Source organism: Lolium rigidum, chromosome 6, assembly GCF_022539505.1.
Source record: "Lolium rigidum isolate FL_2022 chromosome 6, APGP_CSIRO_Lrig_0.1, whole genome shotgun sequence".
NCBI classification, from domain to species: Eukaryota; Viridiplantae; Streptophyta; class Magnoliopsida; order Poales; family Poaceae; genus Lolium; species Lolium rigidum.
Window position 1 is genome coordinate 304827112 of NC_061513.1, and position 18808 is coordinate 304845919.

Consider the following 18808-nt stretch of genomic DNA (forward strand, 5'->3'; position numbering starts at 1 on the left):
GTTGACCGGTCAAACTAAGTCAGGCTGGCCCGGCCACGCTAATGGGCCGGCCCGCTTAAGACGTGGGCGAGCCTCGTGTGGGCCTACCATCTACCACGGGGTTTCGGTCAGGTTAACGCCGTTAAGCGCCGGTTAACGGCGTACGCCACGTGTCGGTTGCATGACGTCGGCCGGTCAACGGGCTCCCGGAAACACTTGGGCAACGGTCCGATTTTCGTGGCGGCAGGGCGCCCAAGCGCGACGGACCAGAAAAAATCGTCGTAGGACTTTGCACGACGCAGTTTCCACAACAGAACCCATATCGTCGGGTTAGGCCCATAGGCGACGAAAAATACCCCTTAGCGGACGATTTTGAGGCGTTGTCTATCAGAACTTTTCTTGTAGTGAATATGCATGCTCCAACCATGAAGGTGGTAGATCTCTCTTGCTTCAGACAAGACGGACATGCATAGCAACTCACATGATATCCAACAAAGAATAGTTGATGGCGTCCCCAGAAACATGGTTATCGCTCAACAAGCAACTTAATAAGAGATAAAGTGCATAAGTACATATTCAATACCACAATAGTTTTTAAGCTATTTGTCCCATGAGCTATATATTGCAAAGGTGAATGATGGAATTTTAAAGGTAGCACTCAAGCAATTTACTTTGGAATGGCGGATAAATACCATGTAGTAGGTAGGTATGGTGGACACAAATGGCATAGTGGTTGGCTCAAGGATTTTGGATGCATGAGAAGTATTCCCTCTCGATACAAGGTTTAGGCTAGCAAGGTTATTTGAAACAAACACAAGGATGAACGGTACAGCAAAACTCACATAAAAGACATATGGTAAACATTATAAGACTCCATACCGTCTTCCTTGTTGTTCAAAACTCAATACTAGATGTTATCTAGACTCTAGAGAAACCAAATATGCAAACCAAATTAACAAGCTCTAAGTATTTCTTCATTAATGGGTGCAAAGTATATGATGCAAGAGCTTAAACATGAGCACAACAATTGCCAAGTATCAAATTATCCAAGACATTTTAGAGTTACTACATGTAGCATTTTCCAATTCCAACCATATAACAATTTAACGAAGAAGAAACTTCGCCATGAATACTATGAGTAGAGCCTAAGGACATATTTGTCCATATGCTACAGCGGAGCGTGTCTCTCTCCCATAAAGTGAATGCTAGGATCCATTTTATTCAAACAAAAAACAAAAACAAACAGAGCGCTCCAAGCAAAGTACATAAGATGTGACGGAATAAAAATATAGTTTCGGGGAGGAACCCGATAATGTTTCGATGAAGAAGGGGATGCCTTGGGCATCCCCAAGCTTAAACGCTTGAGTCTTCTTAGAATATGCAGGGGTGAACCACCGGGGCATCCCCAAGCTTAGAACTTTCACTCTCCTTGATCATATTGCATCATACTCCTCTCTTGATCCTTGAAAACTTCCTCCACACCAAACTCGAAACAACTCATTAGAGGGTTAGTGCATAATAAAAATTCACATGTTCGGAGGTGACACAATCATTCTTAACACTTCGGACATTGCATAAAAGCTACTTGGACATTAGTGGATCAAAGAAATTCATCCAACATAGCAAAAGAGGCAATGCGAAATAAAAAGACAGAATCTGTCAAAACAGAACAGTCCAGTAAAGATGGATTTTATTAGGCCACCAGAATTGCTCAAACAAAAATGCTCAAATTGAATGAAAGTTGCGTACATGATGATCATGCTCGTAAATTGGCTTAATTTTACTGAGCTACCTACGGGAGAGTAGACCCAGATTCGTGACAGCAAAGAAATGCGGAGGCTATGCGATAATCCAAATCTAGTACTTACTTTACTATCAAAGACTTTACTTGGCACAACAAAACTCAAAACTAAGATAAGGAGAGGTTGCTACAGTAGTAAACAACTTCCAAGACACAAATATAAAACAAAAATACTGTAGTAAAAAACATGGGTTGTCTCCCAAGAAGTTCTTTCTTTATAGCCATTAAGATGGGCTCAACAGTTTTAATGATGCACTCGCAAGAAATAGTATTTGGAGTAAAAGAGAGCATCAAGAGGCAAATTCAAAACACATTTAAGTCTAAAATGCTTCCCATGCATAGGAATCTTGTAAATAAACAAGTTCATGAAGAGCAAAGTAACAAGCATAGGAAGATAAAACAAGTGTAGCTTCAAAAATTTCAGCACATAGAGAGGTGTTTTAGTAACATGAAAATTTCTACAACCATATTTTCCTCTCTCATAATAATTTTCAGTAGCATCATGAGCAAACTCAACAATGTAACTATCACATAAAGCATTCTTATCATGAGTCTCATGCATAAAATTATTACTCTCCACGTAAGCATAATCAATTTTATTAGTTGTAGTGGGAGCAAATTCAACAAAGTGGCTATCATCATATATAGGAGGCATATTGTAATCATAAAAGAAAATTTTCTCCTCAATGCTTGGGGTACTAAAAAGATCCTGCTCATCGAGCCAGCTTCCCCAAGCTTAGAATTTTCCATAGCATTAGCAACAATGGTGTTCAAAGCATCCATAGTAATAACATTCCCATTAGCATGCATATAAAGTTCCATGGGTTTTTTAATTCTCTCTTCAAACACATCATGTCCTAATTCAAGATAAAGTTCATAAAGATCTCTCATATTTTTGTAGTTTTCCATTATGCTTAACTAGTGAAATAAAAACATGCATGATATTAAGTAAAGTAAAACAAGTAACTAATTTTTTTGTGTTTTTGATATAGAGTGCAAGACGAGTAAATAAAGTAAAACTAGCAACTAATTTTTTTGTGTTTTGATATAATGCGGCAAACAAAGTAGTAAATAAAATAAAAGCAAGACAAAAACAAAGTAAAGAGATTGAGAAGTGGAGACTCCCCTTGCAGGCGTGTCTTGATCTCCCGGCAACGGTGCCGAGAAAATATGCTTGATGGCGTGTATTTCACACGTTCGTTGGGCAACCCCAAGAGGAAGGTATGATGCGCACGGCGGCAAGTTTTCCCTCAGAAAGAAACCAAGGTTTATCGAACCAGGAGGAGCCAAGAAGCACGTTGAAGGTTGATGGCGGCGGGATGTAGTGCGGCGCAACACCGAGAGATTCCGGCGCCAACGTGGAACTGCACAACACAACCAAAGTACTTTGCCCCAACGAAACAGTGAGGTTGTCAATCTCACCGGCTTGTTGTAACAAAGGATTAACCGTATTGTGTGGAAGATGATTGTTTGCGAGAAAATAGTAAAAACAAGTATTGCGGCAGATTTGTATTTCGAGTATTAAAAGAATGGACCGGGGTCCACAGTTCACTAGAGGTGTCTCTCCCATAAGATAAAAGCATGTTGGGTGAACAAATTACGGTCGGGCAATTGACAAATAGAGAGGGCATAACAATGCACATACATGACATGATAAGTATAGTGAGATTTAATTGGGCATTACGACAAAGTACATAGACCGCCATCCAAGCTGCATCTATGCCTAAAAAGTCCACCTTCGGGTTATCGTCCGAACCCCTTCCGGTATTAAGTTGCTAACAACGAGACAATTGCATTAAGTATGGTGCGTAATGTAATCAACAACTACATCCTCGGACATAGCGCCAATGTTTTATCCCTAGTGGCAACGACACAACACAACCTTAGAACTTTACATCATTTGTCCCGAGTGTCAATGTAGGCATGAACCCACTATCGAGCATAAATACTCCCTCTTGGAGTTAAAAGTAAAAACTTGGCCGAGCCTCTACTAGTAACGGAGAGCATGCAAGATCATAAACAACACATATGTAATAACTTGATAATTAACATGACATGGTATTCTCTATCCATCGGATCCCGACAAACACAACATAGAGTATTACGAGATAGATGATCTTGATCATGTTAGGCAGCTCACAAGATCCAACAATGAAGCACAATGAGGAGAAGACAACCATCTAGCTACTGCTATGGACCCATAGTCCAGGGGTGAACTACTCACTCATCACTCCGGAGAGCGACCATGGCGGTGTAGAGTCCTCACGGGAGATGAATCCCCTCTCCGGCGGGAGTGCCGGAGGAGATCTCCGAATCCCCCGAGATGGGATCGGCGGCGGCGGCGGCGTCTCGATAGGTTTTCCGTATCGTGGTTTTTCGCCTCGGGGGTTTCGCGACGGAGGCTTTAAGTAGGCGGAAGGGGCGGAGTCGGGGGCACGACGAGAGCCCACACCATAGGGGCGGCGCGGGCCCCCCTGGCCGCGCCGCCATGTGGTGTCGCCACCTCGTGGCCCCACTTCGTATGTTCTTCGGTCTTACGGAAGCTCCGTGGAAAAATAGGCCCACGGGTCTTCGTTTCGTCCAATTCCGAGAATATTTCGTTACTAGGATTTCCGAAACCAAAAGCAGCGAGAAAACAGAGCCGGCACTTCGGCATCTTGTTAATAGGTTAGTTCCAGAAAATGCACGAATATGACATAAAGTGTGCATAAAACATGTAGGTATCATCAATAATATGGCATAGAACATAAGAAATTATCGATACGTCGGAGACGTATCAATGGTGTAAGCCTTGCTCCTCCTTTGGATCCTCCCTGATTCATTTTCGTCAACCGGCAAGGTGCCGTTGACTAGGAATTCCTTAATAGGTTTAACCCAAGATGGTGTCTCTCGGACTAGGAACACCGGTACGTCTATGTCCATGTTGTCCACCAGCATTGTTTCTTCCGGTACCGGTGCAGCAGTGGCTGACCTTACCGGAACAGTCCCCGAGTTTACCGGAACAGTCCCCGGGTTTCCTTCGTCGATATCCATTGGTACAATGTGTGACTCCGGTACAAAAATTGATTCCGACTCCGGACTTGGCTTGATTGATGGTACTCTCAGGTGTGCCAAGGCTATTCCGGGAGGAATTTCTTGCCTGGACGAGCCCGAGCTTGGACAAAGCATCCGCATGACTTCATTTTCTGCACGCGGTACATGGTGAAATTCACACCCTTCGAAGAAGCCGGCAATCTTTTGCACGTGAAACCGGTACGAGGCCATGTTGGCATCTTTTGCGTCCCAATCTCCGGAACAACTGCTTGTACCACAAGATCTGAATCTCCGTAGCAAATGATCCGGTGTGCACCGATTTCTTTTGCGACCTTAAGCCCATGGATCAAGGCCTCATATTCGGCGACATTGTTTGATGCCCTGAAATGTACTTGTAAAACATACGGAGATGATCTCCCTTTGGTGAGGTTAGCACCACACCGGCACCTAGACCCTCCTTGAGCTTGGATCCGTCAAAGTGCATCTTCCAGGTATTCCACTCTTTGATCCGGGGGCTTGTACTGCATTTCCGCCCAATCGACCAAAAAATCAGCTAAAGCTTGCGACTTGATGGCGTCTCTTCTTTCATACACCGGTACGTACGGTGATATCTGTATTGCCCATTTCACAATCCTGCCGCTAGCGTCCTTGTTGCACATGATATCGGAGATGGGTGCTTCACTCACCACCTTCATAGGATGTTCCTCAAAGTTCGCATATACTCTGTCCAGACGGTGCCCTCCACCACCGAGGTACCCTCTGCCTCAATCATTTCATACAGGTATACTCTGTCCAGACGGTGCCTCGCATCCCGTTCCGGCAAGTTTCTTTCTCCCAACCGCTCTCCCAAAGGTTTCCGGTAAGCGGTGAGTCTTGTTGAATCAGCTTCATCGTAATGTTCTGGTGCCGCGGCCCTCGCCTGCCGGTACCTTGGTGGAGGCATCTCCTCATCATCATACGCTGCCCTTGCAGCCGGATAGTTTTGCCCGGTTTCGTGTCTACCGGCATGATTGTTTCCGGCATAGCCTCCTTTGGCGTAGCCTCGATCTGCCCCTTGGCTTTTTCTGCCGGCATCATGTTGCCCGGCTTGTTGTTTACCGGCAAGGACCGGATCGTACACAGTCATCTGCTGTGCGTTCACTTCTTTTTCTCTTCTTCTGTCCGGATGGGGGGACGAGGCCTGCCCATGGGACTTGCTTCCGGCATTCTTTGTTGAACGCGCGGATTTTGAGGCTATAGCCTTGTTCAGCTTAGCCAGCTGTTCCAGCGTTCTGCTGCTCTACGGTATCTAGCAGCTCTCGACACGCTCTTGTTGTTTTGCCGGAGCTTCTCCGGTAGCGAGTCACACGGATCTACAGCAGCCTTAGCAGCTTTTATGGTTTTATCCGGACTATCGTACTTAGGTTTCTCTACAATGCTAGCGAGATGCGGAGGTACTCTTGCCGGTAAGAACTTCCTTACGCAAATCCTGATCTAGATTGCGAGCCTTAAGCCGGTTTTCCGGTATCCTAGCAGCATGAGCGCTAACGAAGCAAAGCCATGGGCAGCGTTATACTCACGTACGGTTAGGTTCAGCTCGCGCTGCGCCCCGACGACGTCCTTGTCGCTCTCGAGTATCTTCGCGCGCTGCGCTTCCGGCTCCGCCCTGAGCCGTTGCTCGGAGTCGATGTTCTGCGCGATGGGCGTTGCCGGCACGTTCATCGCCGCCCTGGAGAGGTGTTGCCGGTGGTGCGGAAGACGCTCCCGGTGCGCCGGTGTCGCGCTCCAGCGGTGGCTTGGCCGCACGGGTCGCAGCCGCACGACCAGCAACCTCGTCCGCAGCCTCCTTGCCCGCGCCGGCTGCGCCAGCCATCATCACCTCGATGCTGCCGGCGGCGCGGCCAGCACAGAGCCACCTTGGCGGGTCCGGTGCCACCAGCACCGGCGAGACGGCGCCAGCGCACGGGGACGGTGCCGAAGTAGACGCGGTGGCTGCCGGAACTCGATGATGCGGCCGTTCTTGGGGAAGATGCCGCCGTTGGCGAAGCAGCCCAGCGTTGTCGTTGATGAAGTCGATGGAGTAGAAGCTGCGGACGAGCGCCGAGACGCTGTCCGCTCGCCCGGCGACCTCGAGGATGCCCGCCCGAATATGTACTCCAGCAAGCGCCACTTCATGCCCCACGGTGGGCGCCAGCTGTCGTCGTGGTGAACAAACAGATGCCATAGGATGGCTTAGGTTGGGGCCGAATGGACGCAAGAGGATTCGGGGAGGGTTTGTGATTAGATGGGATGAACTTCCGGATGGTTTCCTCAAGAAATTAGCCAAGGCTAGAGGTTGAAGAAGAAAGACATAAGGAAGAACTCGCTCTAGATCATCTTCTTTATTGATCTTAACAGGATACAAGTTTCTCAGTACAAGTGTTCTTCTGTGTTCGTCTCCGCCCGTAAGAGGGGCTGCCCCCTCTCCTTATATAGGGGAGAGGTGGCTTACAGGGCAAGAAACCCTAATGGCATCTTTGACTAGACAAACTACTTTACAAAGCTACTTTAATCATAGAAGACACCGGAGTCCTCTTTAATCAGGGATGCTGACGTCCTCCGGCTTCTTTGATTGTCATCCTTCTCTTTATCGTCAGCCCTTCGTTTAAAGTTACTTTGCTTAGCTCATCCTTGTCTTCTAGCTCGCGGAGAGAATCTTTGACCAGTCCTGCCGACCTGCTCTTCTTCCCGGTAACCCGGTGTCTTCTTATCCGGTTCCGGCATACCCCTCTTGGGGATACCGGCTTAGCTTCACTTAGCTAAGTTCTTATCTCTAAGTTCCGGTACAAACATTAAACCGGTATCTTGATGGCTCAAACCATCCGGTTTGGCATGCCTTTGGCATACCGGGGGTCATCCCCCCGAGGAGCGCTCGGGAACTTCGGACGAAACAAAAGCGCGCGAAACGCTGAGAAAACTTCCCGCGCGGCTGGTGGCCCCAACTTGTCGGCGAGAGAGACCGATCGTCGTCCTCATCGCGTCATCTTCCGCGCGCTGTAAAAGCCTGTCGCCGGTCAGTCTTCGCCTGACACGTCGATTCCACGTGGCGAGTTAATATCGTCGCCTCGGTTTCAGTGCGTCGACCTCTATTTATCGCCGAACTACCGCGTCTGGCCGCATTCACCTCGCTCCCTATTCCCAATCTTCCCCAATCTCGAGCGAGCTAGCGGCGATCAAACAATGGCAAACAACGGCGCGGCCAACAATGGCTCCGGCCGCCGCTCTCTCCACCAATGGGAGGGGCGGCTCCTCCACATGGCGGGCTACCCGGCACCGCCAGACTTCCGCGCGCCGGGAGGATGGCGACTCAGTGCGGGCGGCGTCCCGATCCCGCCGTCGCCGATGGGTCGCGCCGCTCTGGAGGCGGAGATCAACGCGGTGCTCGTCACTCTTAGTGACGAGTAGCGCGCGGAGCCGCGCTTCTTCCCCGACAACTATGAGGCATGGACCAACTTTTTCCGGCGCAGGTACGAGCGTGAACTCGCCGCTTACAACGGCCCCCCTCCCGCTAGGAACAACGCCATCGGCCACCGCCGGTGGTGGAGCACGCCTAATCGCACCCTCGCGAATGTGCTCGCGCACATCGAGGGTGGGAACTCCCCCCCTCTGGGATGCCACCGCCGGAGGCAGCTACCGTGTCGCGCCGACACGGTAGTTCCTAGACGCCGAGGAGGATGATGCCGTCCTCCTCCTCGTCTGGGTCGAGGTCCGCGTCCAGGTCCAGCGGATCGGCGCCCTCGGTCTGCATCAAGAAGGAGCCGGCGTCTCCGTCGACACCGGTCTTCGTCAAGAAGGAGCCGTCGTCTCCACCGCCGAGTAGAGGGCGCAGGAGTGGCGCCCTCGTCATCCGCGACCAACCCTCCTCTACACCGTGCGGGCGGAAGAGGAAGTCGTCGAAGAAGGAGGCTGCCGCCAACACCGCCTCCAACCAGCTCGCCGAGGAGGAGGCCAAGTGCGCGGAGGACGCCGCGATGGAGGAGGCGATCGCCAGGTCGCTGAACGACCTGGTGCCCACCGACAACACCCTCCCCATCGACACCGCGCTGGAGTGGTCCAGGCGGGACTGGGAGCACCAGGAGGCGGAACAGCAGCATCGGCTGCTGGACATGGCCGCCGCGCGGCAACGCGCAGTCCGCGCCGCCGCACTATCGCGGCAACGAACGCCGCGCCCAGACCCGTCGAGCTGATCAAGCTCAAGGAGAGCAACGACGACGACATGTACCGGCCGACGCCGCCACGCGCCGGCGACCCTGGCCAGGGTTCGAGCCGCTGGTACGAGGCGGCGCCGCCCTAGGACGTCGCCAGCTCGAGCGACGACGACGACGGCACGGACTACACGGCCTTCTACCGCTATTTCGGCATGTGAAGGCCGCTATTAGTTTAAGTTAATGTTTTCATCTGGCTGAAATTCAAATATATGTACGAATTCGGTTTACATATGTACGAACTCGCCTATATAAGTTAAATATCACTAAATTTCGCTTATGTTTGCATGAGTTTCGCCTACTACTATCTGAATTCGTTGTATTTTGTTAAAAACTTTCATCCATCCTGAACTCGTCGCTCGGAAAATGGGCCTCTTCAGACCAAATTTTCATTCAATCCAGCGCTAAATAGCGCCGGATTTTGGCCTGAGCAGCCCAACGGCCGGAGATGCTCTTAGCCTAGCCCAGCCCAGTTCAGTCCATTGCAATTCTCGTCAAAAGACCTTAACCTTCCGCCGTCACCAGTCCTCCACGCTTTTGCTCCTCCCAGCCGGCGGCCATGGCGGAGGCGGCAACAGCAGGAGAGATACCTCACCACCGCGGCCTCCCGGCCGAGATCGCCATCTGGGAGATTCTCGTCCGCCTGCCCCCCAAGGCTCTCCTCCGCTGCCGCACCGTCTGCCGCGCCTGGCGCCTCGCCACCTCCTCCCGCGACTTCCTCCTCGCCCACCACGGCCACCAGCCCGCGCTCTCCCTCCTCTACACGTACGACGTCAGCGACGCCAGCAGCCGTTCCCTCGACATCGTGCCTTTGGACCACCGGACCGGGGTCGCCGCTGCCGATCAGCTCCGTCCGGTCGCCCGGCTTGGCACCGGCGCCAACTGCATGCAGCTGGAGGCGTCCTGCGACGGCCTTATCATCCTCTCCACTTTCGGTGACCCGTGTTTCTCCGTCTGCAACCCGGCCACTCGTCAGCATGCTCCTCTGCCGTTGCTTCATGGCTTCAGACTTGCGGGGATGTACCCGCACCCTCCTACCGGCGAGTACCGGCTACTGCTGTACCCTGCCACGGGCGTTCAAGATGCCTGCTATGTTTACGCGGTGGGCTCCCGCCAGCCGCCGAGGTACATCGGGCGGCAGGAGGAGAAGGAACTGATTCATCGGTTCGTCTCCGTCCTTTGTCGTGGCAACCTGCATTGGTCCGAAGCGATGTTGGAGGGCGTGAGCAGCCAACTGATGGTATTCGACGGCACATCCGAGCTGTTCAGGCAGATGCGCGCTCCTACTGTTCCAGGCACTGCTCAACTGTTTGAGATGGATGGAATGCTTGGAATGGCCAGCTCTAATGATGCGGCGACAATAATCGATATCTGGATGATGCGGGACTACGACAGCGAGGCATGGGCCTTCAAGTGCCGTGTTGAATTGCCGGTTGCAGAGCTCGCCATGCGGTTTCGACTTACCAACTTCTCGAATCTGGTTGTTTCGTCTTTGGATGATAATGATGTGCTCATTCTGGTCGAATCGGGCGAGTGGCTACTTCAGATCGGCATCGATGGCAAGTTGGTCGCCAAGTTCAATACCAAATATCTTAGTATTACTCCACTTCGTCTCAAGCAAACTCTTGTTCAACATACCTTCTTTCCGACAATAGAGGGTTATATTGTGAACGCTTGGCCTTTCATCTGAAGGCTGTTCAGTGTGGTGGTGCTTCTTAAAGGCCTGGCTGTTTGTATCCTCATGAACTACAGTATATATGAAGTGTATCCACCACTAGCTTCTTCATTTAATGAGGGTTGCGTTATATTTCTCAATATTCTTTTGGGCTGAAATGTCTGTCATATGTGTTCATGCTAAAATCATTTATTGTGTGCTTTTCAAATGTTTGCCGGTCGATCTGACTCGTGCCTTACTTTTTTTTCTTGAACTGAAGACTTAACTTTGCCCGGCCTATTCACTTTATCTAGCGATCTTCTTAGCATTCAATAGCTAGCAATCTAGCTGCCTCCTGACTGTTTAAAAAAAGGGAGTGACTAAAGAGCAGCTGACTGTTTTTCAATTCGTAAACAGACACTTTTCCTGGACCAATCAAATGAAGCCAGCTGTTTGTTTCAATTAACTAAGAAACACTCAGTTTATGAAAAAAGTGTCTGTTTTCAGTACCCAGAAACAGACACATTTCAGTTTGTGAAAGGCTTTTGAGTCCCGATTTCACCCTCTGTTTTAACACCCTACGAATCAGCCCTCTACGTCTTTCTCGCATTACAAGGCCTATAAAAGACAGTTGTCCGACCTTCTTCACCAAGCAAAGCACCTCAACCACTCCTTCCAGCCATTCATCTCGAGATCCAGATTGAGAGAAACCTGCCACCCAAAACACAATCGACGGGAGAGAAGAGCAACCACTAGAGAATGAGAAAGGAAAAGAATTTGTCCAAGAAACCATACTTCCACGTGAAGATGCTTCACACCCTCAGGTAAATGGTCCTGATCGAATCTGCTACTGAAAAACACAAAAGAATTCTCTATCAAAACTTTGAAAAGATTTAGCTAGCAGCAGTTTTATCGTGTTGATGTCTGTAGGTGTCGAAACTAACACTAATTTTGATGCAAACTCTTATCCAAGCCATTTTCACCAGAACATTTAAAAATTACTTCCTGCGAACAAAACTGAATTACTGAAACTACAGGAATAGCTTTGGGAACATCTAGCTAATTTTGATGCAAACTCTTATCCAAGCTTTACACAACATGTAAAATTACTACCTGGGAACAAAACTGAATAGCTAAATCTACATTAGCTTTCGGACCACTCCAGCTAATTACTGAATCTATATGATAAATGCACACTCATATCCAAGTCTTACACAAAAGAACATATAAAATTACTACCATAGCCTTGGGACCAAACTAAAGAGTTTACACTGATCCCTTTAGGACTCCTCAAGCCGAAAAGTATATTCTCTTGAGGAGTTTACACTGTATGACAACTCCTTCCAGAAAAACAAAACTGAAAACTTGATGAATAAAGTAACACTAATCAAATGGAAGCTGCTACAGTTTGTTACGGGCCAAGTTGCTTTTTAAGATTTAGTCATTAGTACTCCCATACAGGTTTCATGCCTGACCACAAGGAAAGCATGAAGTAAATATACTTTACTATATGCCACCTGCACCCAGTCGTGCCACATCACATAGAAAGAGACATAATCACACACGCGCGTGCGCGCGCGCACACACACAGAGAGAGAGAGAGAGAGAGAGAGCTACCTTGAGGAGGATTGCAACGGCTGACAGAGACTAACGACTGCAGTTGTAGGTCGGCGAGGAAACTGGGTTTGCAGGAATGCAGACTGAGAAATTGAGACAATGAATAAGTGAAAAACTTACAAAATCAATATCATTAAGAGAAAGAGATAAACTGCAAAATGAGTGACTCGAGAAACTGAGAAATTGAAGAAACGCGAAATGAGTTACTCAAGAAACCGAGAAATTGAAACTGAGAGGTTTTTACTGAAGAAAGATGAGAGACTCAGAAACTCAGGGACTAGAAAGACTGAACATGACTTCGAAGGACTGAAGAAAATAAGAATGAGATTGACTGAAAACTGAGGGACCGAGAGAAACCCATTGCTCTGAATGAGTGACTAAGAAACTCAGGGAATAAAAACACTGAAAACATAGGAAGGATGGAACTATGGAAGACATAAACATAGGAATGAAAGATAGAAGACATAATGAGATACTGATGGACCGAAAGACTGATTGAAAACTGAAAGACTAACTGAACACTGAGGAAGGAACAAATACAGGGGGTTCGGGAATGAAAAATAAGAAAATGAAACACTGATAAATTTATATTGAGATACTGAATAAATAAGGAAAATGAAAATGAGTAGAATGAATGAGTCCGGTGGTTTTCTGAGTTCAAGAAAAAAGACAAGAATGATTAGACATATACTAACATCAATTAATGGATGGTGAAGGACCATCTGCAAGGTTACCATATAGTGACTTGGAAGAAGGAAGAATTGAGGAGCAGGAAGAAACTGAAGATAAACCATGGAACTCAAGTATATTTGAAGACATGCATCTAGATGAGGTATGAACAATAATAAAAAACAAATAACTAATAAATAAAAATGAGAATATTAACTTGAGAATGTTTTCCTGTTAGGTTGCTGAAGAAGAGGACCAAGAAGACGAAGCACATAACCTTGACTTTGACCATTCTTGGAACTTGGATAAAAGGAATGCAAACATTGGTGAAAATGATGATCCAAAAAAGATAAATCTGATTTGACTCATGAAAATCAAGAAAAGGACAACAACATAACTGAAGAAGATGTGCAGAAATTTTAGATGATGATGAACAAGGTACTGAACAAGATGCTGGAAATGGTACTGCACAAGATGAGTCGACAGTAAGTTCTGACATCAAGCCTGAGATAGGAATGCAATTTAAATCAAGAGAGGACGCGCAACCATACCTAAACATGTACTCTTTTGCTGCTGGATTTTCCATTGTTGTTGTTTCCGTTTATTGGACAACTAGCAAGAAAAGGAATAACAAGATCATAAGAGCAACAATAAAAGTGCAGTAAGCATGGACACAACGCCCAAAAAACATATCAACATAAAAAGAGCAGATTCAGGGGAACCTTACATAACCACAAAACACCTATTTGCACCGACGTTCAGAACAGATGAACACATTCAGGTCAAACTAAACATCGCCACCAACACCCAAACACATATTATCTCATCGTCTAGTAGTAACGAGGCTAGAACAGAATGATCGAATTGTAGAAACGAGGCTAGAACACACCGTACTCTGCAGTATCATGCATTGAACACAGCAATGGGGAACAACTCAGAAAGGTTGTGCTTTACCTTCCACTAAAAAGCTACTTTGGTGATCGAATTCCCAACAATTGTTGATGTCAACGGTGCTGCAGCTAGATGCTACTCAGTCCCTAATGGTTGTTTGTGGGAGACGATAGATCAATTTAGCAGCAAATTTTCTGAACGAACCCTTTCTTCCATCTCTCTGAATATGTGCTGGAGATGACAGTGCACATTCAGTCAGTGGAGTGATTCCTGGAGATGGCGTTGCTGGATGCATCCATGCATCACCAAATCTGAGCGCTAGCTATATCTCGTCTTCTACCTCGAAGATTCTTTGTTTCTTCTAGCTATCTCCATCTACAAATCAACGAGATCCAACCTAGATGAACAGAGTCAGATCAAACACTACCTAAAACGTCCAACAAAATCGAGCACTAAACGTCCAGCAAACACGAATCAACAACAATTGCTGCGGCTCTCACAACTCATGCGACTCCAAATTACACTAAGGTCAAATCTCGCGCGACCTCGAGGACAACCTACCAGGCACCCCAAATTAGATAACAAAAAGGCAGAGGACATGGGAAACAAGAGATTACCCATCACGTCGACCGGACCCAGGTCTTCTGCGCTCGCGAATCGCTGACCTCTTCCCCGGTGGACGGAGAAGAACACGAGGAGCACATCTCCCCATCGCACCTACCGCCGGCTGCGGCGACGCAGCACTCCCGGTACCGAGCAGCACCGCCCCGCCCACCGATGCAGGCCAAGCAGTACGCGCACCGACCCCTCCAACACCGGCCGTGCTGGTTGCGCCGTCGCCGAAGCTTTCTCCGCCATGGATCCGCCTCGTCGCAGAACCAAGAGAGAAAAAATGGTAGGACTGAAGCGAACGGGACAAAAGAGGGGGCCACTCGGACAGGATAATAGAAGGGAAATGAAAATTCAAAATAAGACTGAAAAGGACAGAAGGGGTGGAGGGAGACTCAACGGAAGCTATAAAAGATGCGTAAAGATTGGTGAAGACATCGGACGGCCAAAAAAGTAGCTGTTTGCCAATTGAGAAACAGCTAGCTGTTTAATAGGAAACCTGCTCTTTTATCCTCTAAATAAAGCGCCGAGTAGGCAACCTTTCAAAAAAAAAAATTGAAGACCGAAAATAAAACATAATTTTCTTGTCCAAAAACCTAAACCAGCGAGCCCAGCCCGAAAATGAATTATTTCTCCGCAAAGACCAAAATAAGTCGGATCAGTTTACAGAGTTTTTCTGCAAAAATAAACGCAGTGTGTCAATTAGAATATGGATAGGATCGATCGATCACGTTTGGTGTATACGTTGAGGACTCGAACCGACTCGTGTACATAATATATGCCCATAAATAAATCTCATAGGATTAGAGACCGAGATCGCATCGCATCCTATCACGCCGCCGACGTAGACGATGGCCGGTCGCGACGATCGCCTCTCCGAACTCCCCGATGATCTCCTCCGCCGCATCCTCCACTTCGCCCCACTCAAGGAGGCCGCCTCCACGACCGCGCTCTCGCGGCGATGGCGCGCGCCGCTCTGGCTCTCCTCGGCCGCTGTAAACCTCGACACGACCGTCACGCACGTCGAGACCTGGGACCGAGGTATTCGCCGTTCACACGATGCCGGCTTCTTGTCCCGGCGCAGCGCCTTCGTCTCGGCGGCCGTGGCGGCGCTCGACGCCGCCGCCACTGCTGCCGACCACCACGTCAAGAGGCTCACCTTACGCCTCGAGTCTGACCGCGAGGCATGGATCGGCTCTTTCCTGAACCGCCACGGCGACGAGGGCGGAAACCTGGTCGACCTCGTGCTCTCCCACCCGGCAGCGTGCCGTGCGGAGGAGCTCCGGCTCCGGCTGGAACCCAACGAGTGGAGCAGCGACGCGGACTACGACAACGAGACCTACCGGAGACCGGAAACAATCTACACGGTTACCATCGATGCCCTGCCGTTCGAGACCCTCCGCGTGTTGGAGCTAACGAACTGCACAGGCCTCAACCTGCCGGAGGCCACTGCGGTCGTGCTCCCGCGGCTGTCGTCTCTACGGCTGCGCCACTGCGCCCAGGACCTAAACTCTCTCCAACGCGTCATCGACGCTGCCCCGGCGCTCGCCGACATCCGCCTCGAGTCTGTCGTCATCGACGCAACCAAAGACGCACCCTCACGAAGCAAACACGACGGCGTGGGCAGGTTCAGGCAGTATGAATACAACAATGGCGGCAGGCAGGAATACATGCAGGACAGCTGGGCATACGCGGAGGAGGAGGAGGACGACCACGGCTACGAAACTGGGGACGGCGATGGTGACTACGACGAAGACTATGAAACTGACGACAACAATGACGAAGGTTCTCCCGCTCCACGTCCCCAAGAAGCCGTACCACGCGGCCTTAGATGCCCGGCGGCCACCGTGCTCGTGCTGGACAGGTGTAATTGGGAGGAGAAGGACCACGACGAAAACCAGTATGGCTACCGCAGTACGAACCGTGCCGCCCTCATCGACATGGTGATTCATGCGCCGAGGCTGCGCCGCTTCACGTACAAGGGGCTACTACGGCCGTTTACCTTCAGTCGACCGCCGCCGGAGCTGGAACACGTGGATCTCCACTTTTTCCCAGCCGACGACAACTTCGACAAGACTAAAAACCGTGACATAGCAACCTTCTGGCAATTTGCCCAGAGCTTCACCAGCACCAAGGAGATGCGGCTAAGGGTGGATCACCTCGAGGATATCGCTGTTGTCAGAGAGGCAACGCAGGTCGAGCTCCTGCCGACATTTCGCCGCCTGGAGCGCGTCGAGCTCCAAGGAGCGCATAGGCCCAAAGGGAAGACTGCGGCAGTGGCGATCGGGAACCTGCTCCGGTGCTGCCCCCTGCTCTCTGCCCTCCGGATCAACCTCACCACACAGTACCACAACATTTCCAAAGACCACCGTTGGACTGACGAATTCCTCGAAAGGAAATTCAGATCTGATTATAACAAGTCCATTGATCGCCTCGACCGGTGTGGCTTCCAGCCCAACACGATTTCACAGGAAGGAGAGTATGATGACGAGGTTTGTGAGATCACTGCCTTGAACCCCGGCCAGTTTCAATGCTTGCGGAACTCCCTCAAGAGAGTGGGCTTGCAATTCCGGCTAGAACAATCAAACTGTCTTGGTGTCAAGCTCATAAAGTTCTTTGCTAAAAATGCCATGGTTCTCGAAGAAATGCATATCGATGGAGGAAACAGAAAGTTGCATGAGCACATGAATCCTAAGATCGAAAGATGGATCACTAATTCAGCAGAAAGGAGAAATTCAGGGGCGACAAGTTTTGTGGTCTTGCCTCTTGAGAGGTGACTGTACTTTTTTATGTATGAATACTTGATGTTAGCTTAAGACATTACTATTTCTTTATCGAAAAAGAGATTACTATTTTCTATGATATAAATTGCCCAACGCTAGGCATCATCCGGCTGTAACTTTCTCGACAATCCGATCCAATTAAGTGAGTGATTCCAACACGTCCAGTTATGGTATAAAAATGGTTCGTGTGTATTAATTTTTTCAAGAGCATGTAACATTTGTCCGCAATATTTTTTCCTATAGATTGTGCAATCGCAAAATTTTGATGCAAAAAAGTCCACCAGTGGTACAAAATAATCTCGAATGTAATATTTTTCTCTATGTATGTACCATTCAAAAATATTACATGGTTATGAAACATTTCTCTGCGATATATCCAACACTATTTCCTAACTTATCTAACAATAAAGAAAGAAGTATGTAATATTGGTGCCATCTCAGTGTATCATATACATAAAAATCAAGGTAGCACTTTACAAACAGAAAACATGCGACACACATAACAGGTCGTGACGCCGTATGTAACATAAAAAAGAACCCCAATAAATTGGTTTCTCTATCTATAATGGAGCCATCACCATGGTCGGTGGACTCGAGCTCGCTAGCCACCAATCTACGACGCCAAAGATCTTTCGGAATGAAATTGAGTGGACCCCTACCAATTCTAGTCATGGGACATAGTCTTCTTCAAATCTGGCGTGTGGGTAGCTCACCTTTGATGGTCTTCATGGCAAGCTCATGGGTTGTCACCAGTTGTGGCAATGGAAACCAATCTATCCGGCATGGACGCGAGCACGGTGGAGCGGCGGCCAGAGTGTCTAGAGGAATTACGGCGGCAATGGCCAACCCCCGTGAAGGAATTACGGCGGCGGCCAGCGCGCTTGGAGGAGCGGGCCAGGCCACACTATTCAGTGGCGTTGGGAAACGACACCGCGACAACCCGGCGTGGCCAGGATCTGCTGCACAGAGTCTAAACGGTGCCATGCGGCAACACATCAGATGGGAAGAAAAGGTGGCGGAAAAGTTCAAAAGGGTAGCCTGCTGTGAATTAGAGTTCTCCATATAAATTTGAGGTAAAAAACGGTGTGTTAGTCCATCTTGGCTTCATGGTAGTTCTAATTCTAAGTCCATTGACCATATAATCTACTCATTCGGTTCCGAATTGGTTGTCACATATTTATGAAGATAAATGTGTAAGTGTTATCACCAGAATTTGACCGGATCAGAGGTGGGCCGCGATTAAAGATGAGCTTGAAGGATATACATGGAAGAAATACATGAATCGGCCTTATATGCAAAGTTTGGGCTAGTTTGCCCGTGTATCTGTAATATAGTAGGATACGTGTCGGTTAGATAGAGTTTGGCTCGTGCACGGTTGGGATTATTCCCACGTTAGAAAGTCTACGGACTATAAATATGTATCTAGGGTTTATGAAATAAACAACAATCACGTTCACCACAAACCAATCTAGGCGCATCGCCAACTCCCTTGTCTCGAGGGTTTCTTCCGGGTAAGCATCATGCTGCCTAGATCGCATCTTGCAATCTA

At 48.7% G+C, this 18808-nt stretch overlaps 2 protein-coding genes across 5 annotated transcripts; one reads left to right on the forward strand and one right to left on the reverse strand.

Annotated features, from left to right (window-relative positions):
• The first annotated feature begins 9595 nt into the window (after nucleotides 1-9595).
• On the forward strand, nucleotides 9596-10726 carry LOC124666383 (F-box protein At5g49610-like). The gene has a single exon (XM_047203714.1). It carries the CDS (start codon nucleotides 9596-9598, stop codon nucleotides 10724-10726), a length of 1131 nt encoding a protein of 376 aa, XP_047059670.1.
• A 393-nt stretch (nucleotides 10727-11119) lies between these two features.
• Nucleotides 11120-14755, reverse strand: LOC124667157. 4 transcript variants are annotated; one of them, XR_006991187.1, is made up of 5 exons: nucleotides 14485-14755; nucleotides 13528-13588; nucleotides 12308-12390; nucleotides 11635-11695; nucleotides 11120-11540 (listed from the first exon to the last, which is right to left on the reverse strand). XR_006991187.1 is itself a non-coding variant. In XM_047204475.1 (3 exons), the coding sequence occupies exons 1-3, from the start codon at nucleotides 13266-13268 to the stop codon at nucleotides 11336-11338; spliced, it is 363 nt and encodes a 120-aa protein (XP_047060431.1). In that variant the 5' UTR covers nucleotides 13269-13391; the 3' UTR covers nucleotides 11120-11335. The 4 variants fall into 4 exon arrangements, 1 of the variants encoding a protein (XP_047060431.1); XR_006991188.1 differs by lacking the exon at nucleotides 11635-11695 and adding an exon at nucleotides 13194-13276; XR_006991186.1 differs by lacking the exon at nucleotides 11635-11695 and having other exon boundaries at nucleotides 14485-14734.
• Between the last annotated feature and the right edge of the window lie 4053 nt (nucleotides 14756-18808).

Excerpts from the sequence above, each read along its gene's own strand:
- LOC124667157 (XM_047204475.1), bottom strand. The coding sequence starts at position 13,268 with ATGGTCAAAGTCAAGGTTATGTGCTTCGTCTTCTTGGTCCTCTTCTTC. Across the intron at positions 12,391-13,193 it reads TAACAGGAAAACATTCTCAA|TCTGCATTCCTGCAAACCCA; the intron begins GTTAATATTCTC and ends TCAATTTCTCAG. Across the intron at positions 11,541-12,307 it reads CCGTTGCAATCCTCCTCAAG|TAGCAGATTCGATCAGGACC; the intron begins GTAGCTCTCTCT and ends TGTGTTTTTCAG.
- LOC124666383 (XM_047203714.1), top strand. The coding sequence starts at position 9,596 with ATGGCGGAGGCGGCAACAGCAGGAGAGATACCTCACCACCGCGGCCTC.